The sequence below is a fragment of the Alligator mississippiensis genome, chromosome 2 (assembly GCF_030867095.1).
Source record: "Alligator mississippiensis isolate rAllMis1 chromosome 2, rAllMis1, whole genome shotgun sequence".
Classification (NCBI taxonomy): domain Eukaryota; kingdom Metazoa; phylum Chordata; order Crocodylia; family Alligatoridae; genus Alligator; species Alligator mississippiensis.
In genome coordinates this window covers 181,051,957-181,069,436 of record NC_081825.1, presented here as the reverse complement: position 1 = coordinate 181,069,436, position 17,480 = coordinate 181,051,957, and the positions used below count along the sequence as shown (strand labels likewise).

The following is a 17,480-nucleotide window of genomic DNA, read 5'->3' as shown; positions in this document are numbered from 1 at the left end:
GTATTTCTCCTGTAGACTATGTCAGTCAACAGTACCTGAACTAATGACACTCATGCTTATGTCACTCTTGAAAAGGCAGAAATGACCAGTGAAAATACTGAAGCTCTGGCCACCAACCCTGCATCTCTAGTTTCACTACTGATCACTGAAATTTAACTCACAACAAATGATGTAAGCTTGGCAAGAAGAGAGAATCATTTGGAGTGAAAAATGGTGAAAGAGAAAATGTAAATTTCACCTACTCGTTGTTTAAGTGAAAAGCTTTATTTAGCATACTGCGCAGAAAAAGCTGAAGCTGAACCTACAAATACAGAAAAAAATACTTGTCCTCAATATGAGACGTTTCAGAAATAGTACAACGCAGACAGCTAACAATGCAAAGAGCTTTACAACAGCACAAACAAAACAAAAAAAGGATGATTAGGCCAGGGGTTGGCAATGTTTTTGGGCAGAATGCTGAAAAACCTTCGCAACCTCGACTTGTAGGATGTTGGCGTGCCAGGGACAGATGGTGGAGGAGCCACAAGGGGCCTAATCCTTGTTGTGGCAGCAAAGCCATGGGCCACTTTCCCACCTCCACCTCAAGGTACATGTGCACTTGCCACTGGCAATGAGCCAGACCTGGCCAGTGCAGCTGCTTGCAGCCTGCCTGCTGCCTGCTGCAAGCAGCCCAGACTTCATGGCCAGCAGCAAGGACCTGCCCAGCGCCCAAGCTGGCTGTGGTGTGCCAAGAAAAATAGCTTCACATGCCACACTGGCACATGTGCTGAGTGTTGCTGACCCCTGGATTAGGCTGATTTTATCCACCCTGATCTTATCCAACCTGTTTTCTGAGGTTATGTTTACACTACAATTGGAAGCACGACTGCAGCATGAATGTCCAACCTCACTTTAATGTAGTTAGCTAGGGTATCAACATTAGTGAAGCCACAGCAATATGGGCTTCAGCTACCTTACTTTTTTGCTATTGATACCTGAGCCAACTAGAATGAAGCTAGTACAGGGTAAACAGTCTGAATGAATTAGGTCAATCTCTACTTTGATGGATGTGGCTTTGGAGCATGCTCATAGGAGCAGTTAGTAGAAGCTTTCCACACAGGTTAGAGCATGGTCACATACAGGCAGACTGAAAAAGTTCAAGTGAAGGTGGAAAATAATGTAATAAAAAGTCACAAGAGAGGAATAGGAATGCTAGTGATTACTCTATCACAAAAGAAAACAACTGACACAATGGGTACATCTACACATGCCATTAAGGCAACATGATAAATTCTGCTGCAATTTGTGCTGGAGTCAGCTGCTCCCAGGTACAGCATCTGCATGTGTGCCCAGGACTGCAGCAGTTTGAGCTGGGTCAGAGAGCCCTGGGCTGGCAGCAGACTCAGGGGGTCAGCCCTGGGCTCTGGGTGGCAGCGTTGGGTGGCAGAGAGGCTGGCTGGAGCACAAAAGTGCTGAAACTGCAGAGCCATATGGCTGACCCCCAAGCCTGCTGGCAGCCCAAGGCTGCTGTGCTGCAGCTCAGACTGCTGCAGTCACCACCCACATGTGTGTTTCTGCACAATAAATGAGTCCACCATAAGATAGCACTGTCCCCGACAATACTATTTTACAGTGGAGTTAATTTACCGTGCCTTAATACCAGCACGCATGTAGATGGTGATGCTTTACTGTGAAGCGATTTAGTCAGCTCCACAGTAAAGCACACATGTAGATGCACCCAGTGTGAAGCAGCAAAGGCCTAGTCCTGCTACAAGCAGTGACAGGGTTTACCTTTGGAGGACCCCATGCAAAACTTCAGTTTTGGATCCCTACTCTATACTATCATTTGAATCATCCTTCTGTTATATTCCTAGTTCCAGCACTGGGATCATGCACTATTTAGGGTCATAGGAAAGCAGGGCTGGAAGGGACTTAATGAGGTCATCTAATCCAGATCCCTGCTCAGGGCAGGATCATGGCTGACTAAACCATCTTAGTTAAGTGTCTACCAACCTGCTCTTAAAAATTTCCAGGAATGTAGATTCTGCAACTTCTCTAAGCAGCTTGTTCCAATGCTTAACCACTGTCATAGTCAGGGAGTTCTAATATCCAACATTTCCTCTGCTGTAAGTGCAGTCATTGCTCTTAGTCCTGTCCCCTATGGCCACAGAGAAAAATCTATCTCCATACTATTTGTAATTATCCTTTCAGTATTTTAACACTGTTATCAGTTCTCCCCGCCCCCGCCCCAACTATTTCTTCTCCAGACTAAATGTCGCAGAGTACTGAGGTGCCCTGCTCCTAAAGAGGAGAAACTGCTGAGGAAGGGACCTTTAGCAGAGTGAATAAGGAGCCCAGCTGTGGGTTGCCAGGGCAACTGGAGGGAGCAAGAGACCACACCTGCCAGCAGTCAGCTGACGGTAAGGGGCAGGGCCAGGCCCTTATAAAGCACAGGGGCTGAGGCCAGGCTGGCAGTTCCCTGCCAGCAGCTAGAGAAGGAGCTCTCTGCCATGGGAGCTGACCCTGACCCTGACCCTGACCCTGACCCTGACCCTGACCCTGACCCTGACCCTGACCCTGACCCTGACCCTGACCCTGACCCTGACCCTGACCCAGGAGCAGTATCTAACTTTGCTGAGAGATAAAGGGTCTCCGGTAGGAGTGAATGTTGTTATGGCTGGACGACTTCAGTTTGAGTTATAGCTGGAGGGCTAGTATTTTGTGTTGCTGTTTATTTATCACCAGTGGTTTGGGTGAGGCTATTAGGGGTTGGAGGAGGCCTCATAGGAGACTCACAGCGGAGTGTGAGGACGCCAGTGAGGGGGCAGCATTTGGGGTGCATAGACCCCAGCCCCAGAGAGGGGCAGGTGAGAAGCCCCAGAGAAGGGGGCGTTGTGGAAAGCCCAGAGTGGGCGCAGCGAGCCCCAGAGAAGGGGACAGCTTACTGGCGAGCCCCGAGAGAAGGGCGGCGTTGCAGAGAAGGCGCCCGAGAAAGGCAGGGCTGTCGAAAGCCCAAGTGCCAGAGAGGGAGTGGAGACAGAGAGACCGAACAACGTCTATTACATCTGTGAGGCTTGGGGTGTGGTGAAAGGGGTGGTAGGAGCCACGCATAGCCCTTAAGGCTAGGATGCCCCTGAAGCACCCATTGTAGAGTGAGACCCACAAAGAGTCCGGGAGTTCATGGGGCCAGAAGTAACCGTGTCCAAGGAGACGTGAGGCAGCCTCCCTAATACATTGGAACATCAAAGATGTGGTGGGCAAGAATTTGAGGGTGCCCTTGGGCCAACTTGGCACAGGAAGGGGGCCTTGAGGAGATCACGGCCCACCTGTAGGACCCCACCCGCGACAAAGTGGTGCATTGGCTGGAAACGTGAGGCCGTGCGCAGGGAGAAATCCTGCGTCCCTAATTAGGGAGACGAACCTTAGGGCTAGAATAAATATAAAGAAAGGCGAGGCAGTGAGACCGGGGCTTGAGAAGATAAGGCCAGATCAGAGACAAGACTGCCATTCAAAATCATAGAAGAGAAGACGTTGGGTCAAGTCTAGAGAGGAAAAAAAATAGAATCATGGCAGAAATAGCAACTCTAAAAGGCAGGTAGCAAGAAGCATTCACCTGGCAGTTGCGGGTGGATGAGACAGAGGAAAGAGCTGCCCGTCTAGAGATCACAGAAGGAGCAAGCCGAGGCAAAAGTGGCCACTCTAGAGCTGCGAGCACAACCCAGGAAGAAAGAAGGCGGGTCTAAGGAGATAAAGCGCCTGATTGCAGCAGAGGCGGAACGGCTCGTGGCGGAGGAGGCCAAAAAGAGCAGACAGCAAGAAAAGAAGTTGCAAGAGATGCAGAAGGAGATGGCTGAATGGAGGAGGAAGTCTCCTGAACCCGGCATAGACCAAATGGGAGAACAAAAGGAGGCAATACAAAAGCTGGAGATATCAAAGAGCCTCATAGGAGCCCTCCAGAAGGAAATCCATAGCCAAGTGGAACAAACAGAAGGCCTGCACGAGGACCTGGAGCACTGGAAAGAGCAGTGTGGCCAGGCTGAACACTTGGTTGGAGAGCTGAGGGAAAAGCTTACAGAGAGCCATACCCAGGCACAAGAGACCCGGAAAGTGATAACAAAAGAAATGGAGAAAGTGAAAGAATATATGGCAAATCACGAGGCGTTATAGGAGCAGAAGCAGTCCCTCGAAACAGAGCTAAGAGAGAGAACAAAGGAGTGTGTAGAGTTGCAGGCTTAGTGGCAAAAGGTGAAACAGGAAAAGAACTACCTGGGGAAAGAAATGCAGTCCCTGAGGACCCTTTTAGAAGAGAGCACAGCCAGGGAGATGACATTACGGGCAGACATCAAACAGCAACTGGCACAGGTTGCTCAAATACAAAGAGAGAGACTGACCGCAATAGGCCTGCAATTAGAGGAACATGCATCCAGGGCTAACACGGAGTATCAAGAGCAGTTGCGAGAGCTGGAAGCCTTGAGAGGAATTTTGATAGAGACTGAGGGATGGGTAGAGACGGCACGGGCCATATACCTAAAGGAATAGGAAAACCAAGAAACCCACAAGAGTACAGGGCTAGGGAGCCCCAAGAAGGAGAGGGGAATAGAGCAGCAAGAAAACAGTACAATGACGGAGGGACCTCCTGAGACAGAGACAGCAACAGTGGGGGAAGAGAGTATCCCCACAGTTATCAAGTACCTTGAGCAAAAATGGAGTCACTAGGTAAGCCAGTATGCAGAAGGACTGAACTGCTTGGGAGGAAAATTAGAAAAACTGGCCAGCAGGTATGATACTAGCGTACGGACAATACCAAAACAGGCGCCACAGAGCAAGGTAGATAAGGGGGATATGGCAGCTGTGCAAGACAGTGAGCAGGTCAATGGGAAAAACAAGAACGGTGACCTAAGCGACCCTGGTCACGCTCAAAAAGGAGGACAGCTAAAACAAAAGGGCCAGAGACCAAAGATGGCACAGGCATGGGCATCTGGTAGAACAGATGCAGCTTCCAAAGGAGAGAGAGCGGCAGAAGCTCTAAGTAAAAGAGAGGCCCAAAGGCCTGAGATGGGCAGGAGGGGCCAAAACCCCAGGGAAATTAAGGGGAGAGGAAAGGTACGTCCCAAGCTCTACCCTAAGAACGAGATATCTAGCCCTGCACAGAAGCAGAGACCGGGCCGAACACAGACCGCAGACCAAGCTAAGGAGGCAGAAGGACCCTCAACACCAAAGGTAATCTGGTCGGAGAAAGAACAAGGGGGAGGAAGGAGGTCCTGTGTTTATTAGTAACCTCCCAGGGCAAGTCAAATGGTGGACCCTGAGAAAAGTGGTTAAAGCCAGAGTCGGGCAAGTAGTCTTTGTGAAGGTGTATACAGGGCCTGGCGGAAGATCTATGGACCAAGAAAAGATAGAATTTTGGAGGGAGGAAAATGCCCAGCGAGCACTGAGGGTGCAGTGGGAGCTTTGGGGAAGGCTCATGGACTGGCAAGAAACCTCAGGGAGAAGGGACTCTTTACAAGGGGCCCAAAGAAGAGAAGGGCTGGAGACTGCACAACATGCCCAGAGAAAGAGAATAGGGGATGTAGGAATGGAAGATACATGGGCTGAAGGTAAAAGGGAGAAGAAATCCCAAAAGGTAGGTGGGAGCTCGACCGACAGGGACTGCAACCTACCAAGGTTGGCTAGTGTGGGGGGACTGCCTGCAGCGGGGCAACTCCCGTAAAATCCCACACGGTGTACCTTGGATAAAAGGTGAGTAGGAGGCGCCTGAAAACCTCTGCCTCCACGCATCAGAAGTGTCAGTGGGCCAGCGCCAGATCATAAGAAGAACAAGATGGATGTGCTATGGAAAAGAATGAAGACCCACCTTGGTGAGTCTGGGTCTTGAGGGTGGAGGTGTATTGCAGAGCACTGAGGTGCCCTGCTCCTAAAGAGGAGAAACTGCTGAGGAAGGGACCTTTAGCAGAGTGAATAAGGAGCCCAGCTGTGGGTTGCCAGGGCAACTGGAGGGAGCAAGAGACCACACCTGCCAGCGGTCAGCTGACGGTAAGGGGCAGGGCCGGGCCCTTATAAAGCCCAGAGGCTGAGGCCAGGCTGGCAGTTCTCTGCCAGCAGCCAGAGAAGAAGGAGCTCTCTGCCATGGGAGAGAAGAGAAGCCTGACCCAGGAGCAGTATCTAACTTTGCTGAGAGATAAAGGGTCTCTGGTAAGAGCGAATGTTTTTATGGCTGGACAACTTCAGTTTGAGTTATAGCCGGAGGGCTAGTATTTTGTGTTGCTGTTTGTTTATCACCGGTGATTTGGGTGAGGCTATTAGGGGTTGGAGGAGGACTCACAACGGAGTGCGAGGACCCCAGTGCCAGTGAGGGGGCCGCATTCAGGGTGCATAGACCCCAGCCCCAGAGAGGGGCAGGTGAGAAGCCCTAGAGAAGCGGGTGTTGTGGAAAGCCCAGAGCGGGTGCGGCGAGCCCCGAGAGAAGGGCGGCGTTGCAGAGAAGGCCCCCAAGAGAGACAGGGCTGTCGAGAGCCCAAGTGCCAGAGAGGGAGTGGAGACAGAGAGAGACCGAACAACATCTATTACATCTGTGAGGCTTGGGGTGTGGTGAAAGGGGTGGTAGAAGCCACGCATAGCCCTTAAGGCTAGGGTGCCCCTGAAGCACCCATCGTAGAGCGAGACCCACAAAGAGTCCGGGAGTTCACGGGGCCAGAAGTAACCGTGTCTAAGGAGACGTGAAGCAGCCTCCCTAATACACTGGAACATCAAAGACGTGGTGGGTGAGAATTTGAGGATGCCCTTGGGCCAACTTGGCACAGGAAGGGGGCCTTGAGATCACGGCCCTCCTGTAGGATCCCCCCCCCCCCCCGACACTAAATAATCCTAGTTCTGTCAGTCCTTCCCTGTAAATCATGTTTCCCAGGCCTCTAATAATTTGTGTCACTCTCTGCTGAACTCTTTCCAATCTGTCCACATCTCTTTTCAAGTGTAGAATGCAAAACTAGACACAGTACTCCAGATTAGGTCTCACCAATGCCAAACAGAGCAGCAGAATCACTTTCCTTGATTTGCAAGTGGCACTTCTGTTAATACAACTCAGCGGGTGCATCTACATGAGACAGTAAAGTCTCAACATCTACATGTGTAGCCCTATTAGACTGCAGGAAACTAATTAATTTGGCTGCGAGTTAGTACTTGTAAATACAAGTACTATCCTATGGCAGAGTTCATTAGTGCACAGCAATGTACATGTAGATGCTGACGGGGCTCACTGCGGCACAAGGGCACTTTCACTGCAGGGATGCCTGCTGGCTAGCCCTACAGTGGAACACCCTTGTGCCCCAGCCAGCCCTTTGCAGCACAATGAGCCACTTTGGAGCAGCCCCAGGCTGGAAAGCTGGCCTCCCAGGCCTCCTGCCAGCTGGGGCTGCTCCAATCCCTGCTCCAACCCAGCTCAATGTGCTGATGTCTGTTTACTGTTCTGTGCTAATAGCACATGTAGATGCACCCAGTATGTTGCTGGCTTTTTTTGGTAACAGCACTACACTGTTGGCTCCTATTCGTCTTATGGTCTACTACAATACCCAGGTCCTTCTCTGTAGTACTGCAGCCTAGCCAATTATTCCCCACTCTGTATTTGTGCATGAAATTATTCCATCCTAAGTAAAGGACTTTGTACTCATCCTTGTTGAATCTCACCTGATTGATTTTTGGATCATTTCTCGTTTATCCAGATCATTCTGGCTCCTAGCGCTACTCTCCAGAGTACCTGCAACTCCACTGGATTTGGTGACATCCACAAATTTGTTAAGCATGGACTTAATCCTGTCATCCAAATCATTAATGAAGATGTCAAATAATCCAGGACACACCCCTGGGGAACTCTACTTGTTACTTCTTCCCAATGAAACACTTGAGTCATTGATAACTATTCATTGAGCATGATGATCCAATCAGTTACATATCCACCTTACAATACTTTCATCTAGTCTGTATTTCATTAGTTTAGTAATGAGAATGTTGCAGAAGACAGTGTCAAAAGACTTGCATATTACACTCCCCTTTTTCCCCCCCAATAATTAGTCTTTTAAAATTGGGGGCTGTGTTTTAAGTGGGGAAGTTGATTTTTTGTGCCCAAAAGCTGAATTTCACCCTGTACACCCTTGTGACACTCCTATATTCTTCCCTAGTAATATGACCAACTTTCCACTTCTGTAGGATTCCTTTTTGTGTTTCAACTCATTGAAAAGATTGCCCCAAGAGCAGGGGGAACAAGCAGGATAAACTAGCACTCCTGCTTGCAGAAAACACGTATGACTTAGTGGGGTTAACAGAAACCTGGTGGGACTCTACCCACGACTGGGCGGTACACATTGAGGGCTATAAACTGTACAGAAAGGATAGAGTAGGGAGGAGAGGGGGAGGGGTTGCGCTCTGTCAAGGAGCGTTATACATTGACCCTTATCAAAATGAAATTGGAGGAGGAGAAAGTAGAAGGATTGTGAGTTAAAATACATGGGGGGGGGGGAAGGGATTTGGTGGTAGGGGTCTGCTACAGACCCCCACACCAAGGGGAAGAACTAGATTTGGAACTCCTGAGGCAGCTCTCGGAGACCGTAAAGACTAGGGAAGCAGTAGCCGTGGGGGACCTAAACTACCCTGACATCTGCTGGGAGACGCAGATAGTAAATTCCCACCGTTCACTCAGGTTCCTATCCTATGTGTAGGACCTCCACCTGATGCAGGAGGCACACGGTCCCACTAGGGGGAATGCCTTACTGGACCTGGTACTGGCAACGGGGGATGACATGGTCACCTGGGGGACAGTGACCACCAAATAACAAAATTCACCATAAGCCATAGAGTGGGAAAGGTAACTAGCAGGGTGGAAGTGCTAGATTTTAGGAAGGCTGACTTCAGCAAGCTCAGGCATTTAGTCAACGATGCACTGCAGGGTAAGAGATTTGGCGAGATGGGAGCCCAGGAAGGGTGTCTGTGCCTTAAGGAAGCGATCTTTTGGACACAGAGGGAGACTATCCCAATGTGGGGGAAAAGAGGCCAAGAGGCTTCCTTGGTTAACCAGAGAAATCCAGAGCAGCCTAAGGGCAAAAAGGGGGGGCATATAAGCAGGGGAAACAGGGAGAAATTACTAAAGAGGAGTATGCCTCCTCAGCTCACAGTTGTAGGGAGGCAATTACAAAGGCCAAAGCTACCATGGAGCTGAGGATGGCATCCCAAGTTAAGGATAACAAAAAATTGTTTTTCAGATATATAGGGAGTAAAAGGAAGGCCCAGGGCAGTATAGGACCACTACTGAATGGACAAAAGCAATTGGTGACAGACAGGGGGGACAAGGCTGAACTCCTCAATGAGTTCTTTGCCTCAGTGTTCCTAAACAAGGGGCAAGACAAGTCTCACAATGGGATCGTAGAGAGACAACAGCAAGGTGCCAGATGACAGTGCAGAGTCACTTGGAAGGACTGGATGAGCTCCATCCGAGGGTACTGAGGGCACTGGCTGATGTCATTGCACAGCCACTGGCAAGAATATTTGAGCACTCATGGCGTACGGGCCAGGTCCCAGAGGACTGGAAAAGGGCCAATGTGGTCTCTATTTTCAAGAAGGGGAGGAAGGAGGATCCAAGCAACTACAGGGCAGTCAGTCTCACATCCATCCTTGGTAAAGTCTTTGAAAAGATTATTAAGGCTCATATATGTGAGAGCCCAGCAGGAAAAATTATGCTGAGGGGAAACCAGCACGGGTTGGTAGCAGGTAGATCATGCTTGACTAATCTAGTCTCCTTTTATGACCAGGTTGCAAAACACCTGGATGCAGGAGTAGGGGTAGATACCATTTACTTAGACTTCAGGAAGGCCTTCGATACGGTATCCCACCCCATACTGGTGAACAAGTTAAGAGGCTGTGACTTGGATGACTACACAGTCAGGTGGGTGGCAAATTGGCAAGAGGGTTGTAGCCAGAGAGTGATGGTGGACGGGTCGATATCGACCTGGAAGGGTGTGGGCAGTGGGGTCCCACAGGGCTCAGTCCTTGGACCGATACTCTTCAATGTCTTCATCAGTGACTTGGACGAGGGAGCGAAGTGTACCCTGTCCGAGTTTGCAGATGATACAAAACTGTGGGGAGAAGTGGACACACCGAGGGCAGGGAACAGCTGCAGGCAGACCTGGACTGGTTGGACAAATGGGCAGAAAACAATAGAATGCAATTCAACAAGGAAAAATGCAAAGTGCTGCACCTAGGGAGGAAAAATGTCCAGCACACCTACTGCCTAGGAAATGACCTGCTCGGTAGCACGGAAGCGGAAAGGGATCTCGGAGTCCTAGTGGACTCCAAGATGAACATGAGTCGTCAATGTGACAAAGTCATCAGCAAAGCTAACTGCACTTTATCATGCATCAGCAGATGCATGACAAACAGAACCAAGGAGGTGATACTTCCCCTCTATCAGGCGCTGGTTAGACCACAATTGGAATACTGCATCCAGTTTTGGCGCCACACTTCAAGAGGGATGTGGATAACCTGGAGAGGGTCCAGAGAAGGGCCAATCGTATGGTGAAGGGCTTGCAGGCCAAGTCCTACAAGGAGAGACTAGGGCACCTGGACCTCTTCAGCCTCTGCAAGAGAAGGTTGAGAGGCGACCTTGTGGTTGCCTATAAATTCAACATGGGGGTGCAGAAGGGAATTGGTGAGGCTCTACTCACCAAGGCACCCCTGGGGGTTACAAGAAATAATAGCCATAAGCTAGCAGAGAGCAGATTTAGACTGGACATTAGAAAGAACTTCTTCACAGTTAGAGTGGCCAAAATCTGGAATGGGCTCGCAAGGGAGGTGGTGCTCTCCCCTACCCTGGCGGTCTTCAAGAGGAGGTTAGATAGGCATCTGGCTGGGGTCACCTGAACCCAGCACATTTTCCTGCCTGTGTAGGGGGGCGGATTCCTGCTCTGATGCACTGCAACTACAGTGAGATGGATCAACTCCATTAACTGAGTCTGCTGGAGTATGCTAATTAGCATGCTTCAGCAACTTCGGTGTTTTGTGTATTCAGTTTAGAGACGCTCTAATTTAAGTGCCCTCCTCCCCACCGTCCCTGGAGCATATGTAAAGACACTCAATTAGCCTTTCCTGTTTTATCTGTCATTATTAAAACTAAATATATGGATTACCTGAATTAATCTGAAAGGAAAAGCCTATACTTCTGGACACACAAGACCTTTTCTCGGCCTTTTGGCTCAGATCATGTGAAGCACAGCAAAATAAAGACTGATCTCAAAAAACTATTTCACTGTGCTACTTATACTTTCTCATGTGTAGCATACACAAAACAGCCTATTATTGTCCACCTAACCATTTTGTATCAACAAACTGTAAACAACCATTTTACAAGCATTGCAAGTATTATTTTATGATTTTTTTTTCATTTTAAAATAATACAGCTTAATACTATATTTTTTTGCATACTGCACACCCCCAAATAAGACATGTACTTTGTTTTGGAAAGGCAGAGTAAGGAAAAAAAGATTTTCCCAAAGTCATGGAGAAGAAGTAGACTTCTCTTCAGCTCACTTGCCCAACTCATGCCACTCAGCCAAAAATTACTGCCCGTTCAGCAACAACTGTGTAAGGGTTAAAACTCTAGCTCTGATTGAAGAAGGCACTATGCCCCTACTATATGCTGGCTGGGAAAGCACCATTCCAGAGTCTCCATGCTTCTATTCTAATGCAGAAATCAGCTTCCCCACTTAAGACACACACCCCAATTTTGGAGGATTAAGGTTTGGGAAAAAGGGGTGTGCAGTATGTAAAGTTATATGGCATATTACCATAAATGTTGTTAAAAGTATACTGTAAAATAATGATATGTAACATAGCCTTAATACTGATTGTGAGGAAAGTAAGATACTTACCACCCTTGACTGCATAAAATCATTTAACAGTTTACAGTTTTTAAATGTATTAATCTCACTCATTTCCTCTCTATCCTCCATATCAATAAATAACTAAGGGTGCTTATACATGTGCTGGGGAGGAGCAGGGATGGGAAAGGTGTTTTAATTAGAGTGGTTCCCAGACAGCCGCTCTAATTTAAATGCCTCACTGTCACATGTATTAAGTCCCTGAGAGTTTAAAAATGGCCATGAGATGCTTTCAACAAGGTTTAGATAAAGCACCCCAGTGGCCATTTTTAAACTCGCTGGGGCTTAATTCACATGATGGTGAGGCCATGCTGTAGCATTCTAATTAGAACACAGATCTGGCATATTCTAATTATAATGTGAACCAGAACATGTGTAGGCAGCCCAATACTCAAGCGATGTCAATATACGTGCTTGGGGGTAGAGGGTAGGCATTTTTAATTAGAGTGGTTCCCGGAGAGCTGCTTTAATTAAAACACCACAGCGTCACGTGTATTAAGCCCCTGTACATTTAAAAATGTCCATGGGATGCTTTAACTAAAGATACTTCAATGAGCATTAGTTAAAGCACCCCGGCAGCCATTTTTTAACCCAGAGGGATCTATACACGTGATGCTGCAGCGATGCTAGGGTGTCCTAATTAGAACACATCAGAGCATGTATATAAGGACCCAAGGTAACCAAGACATCCATATTTACAGCAGAGGGATATAGAAAAGTATATAATAACCCTCTAAAAGCTTCTTTAATGTAACATTTAAAGTTAAAATTAACAACAGTCAAATGCAAAGCAAAAATGCAAAATCAAAGGTCCTCAAGCAATATTAACCTGAGCACATTTATGTTTTTTTTCAATATTAGATATTGAATATAAAATTTAATACATTCCTACATTCTCTCTATGCTGTTAAATGCATACCATAAGTGGCTAGGTTGATAATAATACAAACGTGTGTCCTAGTTAATCAGTATATTTGAATATACAGAACAAAAAGAAAAATCTGAGATACTCAGATTCAAGGTGCTTTTTAACTGAGTGAAAAAAACATCTATCCTTATCTTACCCATAAAGAAAATGATGTATGTCATTGAGAAGCTTAGTAATACTTCAGTTAATCCATCGTTGAAAATATGAGACAGCCAGTACGTGATTATTTTTGAACTCAAAAATCCAAACACGACACTTGCAAAAAATTTTAATATTATTTTTATAACAACTTCTTTAGCTGTAACAGAAGGAAATAAAAGTGAATTACTTATTTAATGATGCATGAAGGTGAAGTGCAGATTGCTACCTTCTTGTCCCTCTATTTTTCTGGAATGCAAAATTTCAAAACGCTTGACTCAAACATTAGGTAACCAAGAAATGCTCAGTTAAAGTCTTCAAACAAACAAAGAAAAAGGATATTAGTGCCACAATAACTCCCCACAAGTTTACAAAAACTGGAAAAAGATTAAGAGCTGAGAACAAGCTACTATATTTACTTGCATACCACACATACTTTTTCCCTCAAAAATTAGCCCTCCGAAACTGAGGTCCATATTTTAAGTATAGAAGCACAGGGCTGCCAGAGGCTGGCTCTTTGCTGGGCTCCAGCTATCCGTAGGAGTGGTGGAGTGTGCTGCTCACTCACTCTCTCTCCTTGCAAACTCAGGCAAAAGCTGCTGCCAATTTGGCAGTGGCTGTAATGGCGTTTCATAGATTTCAGAGACATTAGGGTCTGGAAGGGACTTCACACGATTGAGTCCAACCCCCCTGCCATAGGCAGGAAGTCTGCTGGGGTCAAATGATCCCAGCAAGATAAGTATCCAAATGCCTTTCAAATGAATCCAGAGTAGGTGTTTGCACCACCTCTGGGCAGAGTCTGTTCCAGACTCTGGACACTCGGTCTGTAAAGTTTTTCCTTATGTCATCTAAATCAGCCTTCCAGAAGTTTGTGGCCATTAGTTCTTGTTATCCCTTGGGGAGTCCTAGTGAACAACTGTTTTTCCAGATCCTGGTGCACCCCCCTTATATACTTATAGGCTGCCACCAAGTCCCCTCTGAGCCTTATTTTCTCCAGGTTGAAGAGTAAATATATGGTATGATATGATATACTGTGGCAACTAAAGTCTTCTATGAAGGACCATGTGACTGTCAAGAATTTTTCCTTGTGATAAATTTTCCTTGATGTGACACATAGATTCACACAGGTTCCTAACCTGCATACAGGCCCTGCACCCAATACAGAAAGTATGCAGTCCCACTAGGGGAAATGCCTTACTTGACTTGGTGCTGGCCACAGGGGAGGACTTGGTGGGAGATCTGTAGGTAAAAGGTAACCTAGGAGACAGTGACCACCTGTTGAGAGGATTCACTATCTAGCAAAAGGTGGGAAAGATAACTAGTAGGGCAGAAGTGCTAGACTTCCGGAAGGCCAACTTCAACGAGCCCAGGAGATTAGTTAGTGGGTCTAAGGGGTAATAACATCGGTGAGTTGGGAGTCCAGGAAGGGTGGGAGTGCCTCTAGGGAACCCGGAGAGTGGTGGTGGATGGGCTGGTTTCTACCTGGAGAGATGTGGGCAGCAGTGTCCCCCAAGGCTCTGTCCTTGGACCAGTACTGTTCAATATCTTCATCAGTGATTTGGATGAGGGTGCAGAAAGCACTTTGTCCAAATTCGCAGATGACACCAAACTATGGGGTATAGTAACCACACTAGAGGGTAGGGAGGAAATTCAGGTGGATTTGGATAGACTGAGGAAACAGGTAGATCAGAATAGTGGTCAATTTAACAAAGGTAAGTGCAAAGTGCTGCACCTAGGGAGAAGAAATCACCAATACACCTTTAGACTGGGAAGTACCATTCTAAGTAACACAGAAGTAGAAAGGGATCTCAGTCATAGTTGAAGCAAAAATAAACATGAGTCACCAATGTGACGAGGTAATAAGTAAGGCTAACTGCACTCTTTCTTGCATTAGTAGGTGCATCACAAGCAGGTCTAGGGAGGTGATACTTCCCTTCTATGTGGCACTGGAGAGGCCGCAGCTGGAGTACTGCATCCAGTTTTGGGCACTGCACTTCAAGAGGGATGTGGATAACCTGGAAAGGGTCCAGAGGAGGGCTACACATATGGTTGAGGGCCTGCAGGTAAGATCCTATGAAGACAGATTGAGGGACCTGAATCTTGTCAGCCTCCACAAGAGAAGGCTGAGAGGTGATGTTGTGGCTGTCTACAAAATCATCAGAGGGGGTCAGCAGGGAATAGGGGATACTCTGTTTACCAGGGCATTCCTCGGGGTTACTAAAAATAACGGCCATAAACTGAAGAAGAGTAGATTTAGATTGGACATCAGGAAGAAATTCTTTACAGTGAGGGTTACCAAAATATGGAATGGGCTTCCAAGAGAGGCAGTACTTTCCCCTACCCTGGAGGTGTTTTTAAGGGAGATTAGACAAACACCTAGCTGGGGTTACTTGACCCCAGCCCTCCTTCCTGCCCAGAGCAGGGGGTCAGACTCAAAGATCCAATAGGTCCCTTCCAACCCTAGAAATCTATTACAGCAGTGTTAAAGCTTAAGCTGCAGAGCTTGCAAGGAGAGAGTGAGTGAAGCTCAACAGAAGATTCTGCCTCTGCTCCCTGTGGCCTACATTCAGAGATCACTCTGGAAAAAAACCCTTTGTTTCATTCTACCTGCCAGAACAAGTTGTATGCCCTATTTGGAGGCAAGTGGTATGCAAGAAAACATGGTATTTTAGTATGTGAGCAACAGATTTTTTTAAAGCAAATTTCCTTTATTTATTAAATAAGTGAATGAGGCCAACTGGCATGAGAGTCTAACATCTCTCTTAACAAATTTATTTCTTTTGTTGAAACAAGTATTTGCAGACATTAGGAAACGATTTTAACTGTGAGAGTCTGATGCAAGGATCATCCCTCTCAGTGGAGGTCCTGATGGCTAATGGCACTTTTATAAAACACCATGTTACTAAAGGGAAAATAGTTAATCACTATTAACAGCCATAGAATGTTATACACGGCTCAGTAGTGGCCACGATCATATATCCTACAGAAAATTCTCTATCTAAAATCTCCTAAGGTGACTAGAGGAGCAAAATAATAAATAAATACATATGGAAATATGCACATGTTCCTAAATGATTCCTTCATTAAATCCAATTACAAAGGTCTGATCCCTATTACACACATTTTTCTCAGTGGCTACCTGACTTAGCTCTTCAACCCCAACAACTCTTATAAACAACATATACTACCTCCATTCCAAATTCTTTCCCAAATTGAAAATTATGACTCAAAAGAAAAGATTAAACATTAATCGTTTCTTTTAAACAGTTTGTATTCAATTATTAAAAGTCAGTAAAGACTGACTGTCCTTTTCAATGTTTTACACATATCAAGTAGGGCTGTGCGAAGCTTCAGTTCCTGATTCAATGCGGCAGAGATTTGGCCCAATTCAGTAGCCAATTCTCTGAATCCAAATTGAATCAGGAGACCCTTTAATCCCTCCGAATCGAATCGTAACCCTCTGAATCGATTCGGCAGTTTGGACATAAACACAGCTTTAAATGTTTTTTCTACATACCTCAAGGTACCAGGTGCAGCTTGTGAATGCTATGATGCTGGGGCAGATGGGGTGTCCCATGGGAGCATGGGGGAGGGAGGCGGTCCCCTGCGCACTTGGCAGCAGACCCAGAATTGGACCAGAAGCACTTCCAATCTACTTTTGGGTCTGCCAGTGAGCACACAGAGGCCCCCCCCCTGAAGTCTGGGGTCCCCTGCAACAGAGCTGAACCAGGGAGGGTGAGGGAGGGGGGCCCCCCACGCACTCCCTGGCAGACCCAGAAGTGGACTGGAAGCACTTCTGGGTTCTCTGCCGAGCATGCGGGGAGGAGCTCACGCTCCTGTGGGACGCTCCATCTCTCCCAGCATTGCAGCATTCACAAGCCATGCCTCATACCTCAAGGTATGTAAAAAAAACATTAAAGCTGTGTCTATGGCTGAATCACTGATTCTCCAAATCAAATCGGGGACAATGATCTGAATCAACTAATCAAATCACTGTCCATGATTCGGGCCGAATCCGAATCGAATAGGACCTGTTTCGCACACCATTAATATCTAGTGCTGTTTCACGGGTGTCTAATTATCACGGAACTATTCCAGTCATTGGATACCTAAGGCCCTGGTATACGTCATACTTAAGTTGTGATTAACTAGTTAATCACATATCGAGTAGTTACCCAAACATACATTAATGCAATTAATGGTGTGGTAAAACAAGAAACAAGCCACAAAATCATTACACAAAATGTGTGTAATAATTGTGGCTGGTTTCTATCATGCCATTAAAGGAATGTGTGGCTAGCTGGGAGCCCAGTCACCTGACAGGGCTTCTAGCTGTGGGCACTTGCTACTTGCTGGTGCAGAGGGATTCTGGGATCAGGATCCCAGGCACCACCTGCACTGGCAATAAGGCATGATGGGATCTGAGCCTCGATTCTAGTCACTCCTCCTGCCATGCCAGATGTGCATGGCAAGAGGCATGATTGTGGGATCAAGCATCAGATCCCATCATGCCTTTA

At 46.9% G+C, this 17,480-nt stretch overlaps 1 protein-coding gene across 1 annotated transcript in view; it reads right to left on the bottom strand.

Annotated features, from left to right (window-relative positions):
• The window catches only part of LOC102565360 (sodium/hydrogen exchanger 10), a 192,129-nt gene that overhangs the window by 149,281 nt on the left and 25,368 nt on the right, over nucleotides 1–17,480 (bottom strand). The window contains exon 6 of the mRNA XM_059721332.1: nucleotides 12,962–13,156. Within this exon, the coding sequence (XP_059577315.1) occupies nucleotides 12,962–13,156 (195 nt within the window). The remainder of the gene's footprint in view (nucleotides 1–12,961; nucleotides 13,157–17,480) is intronic.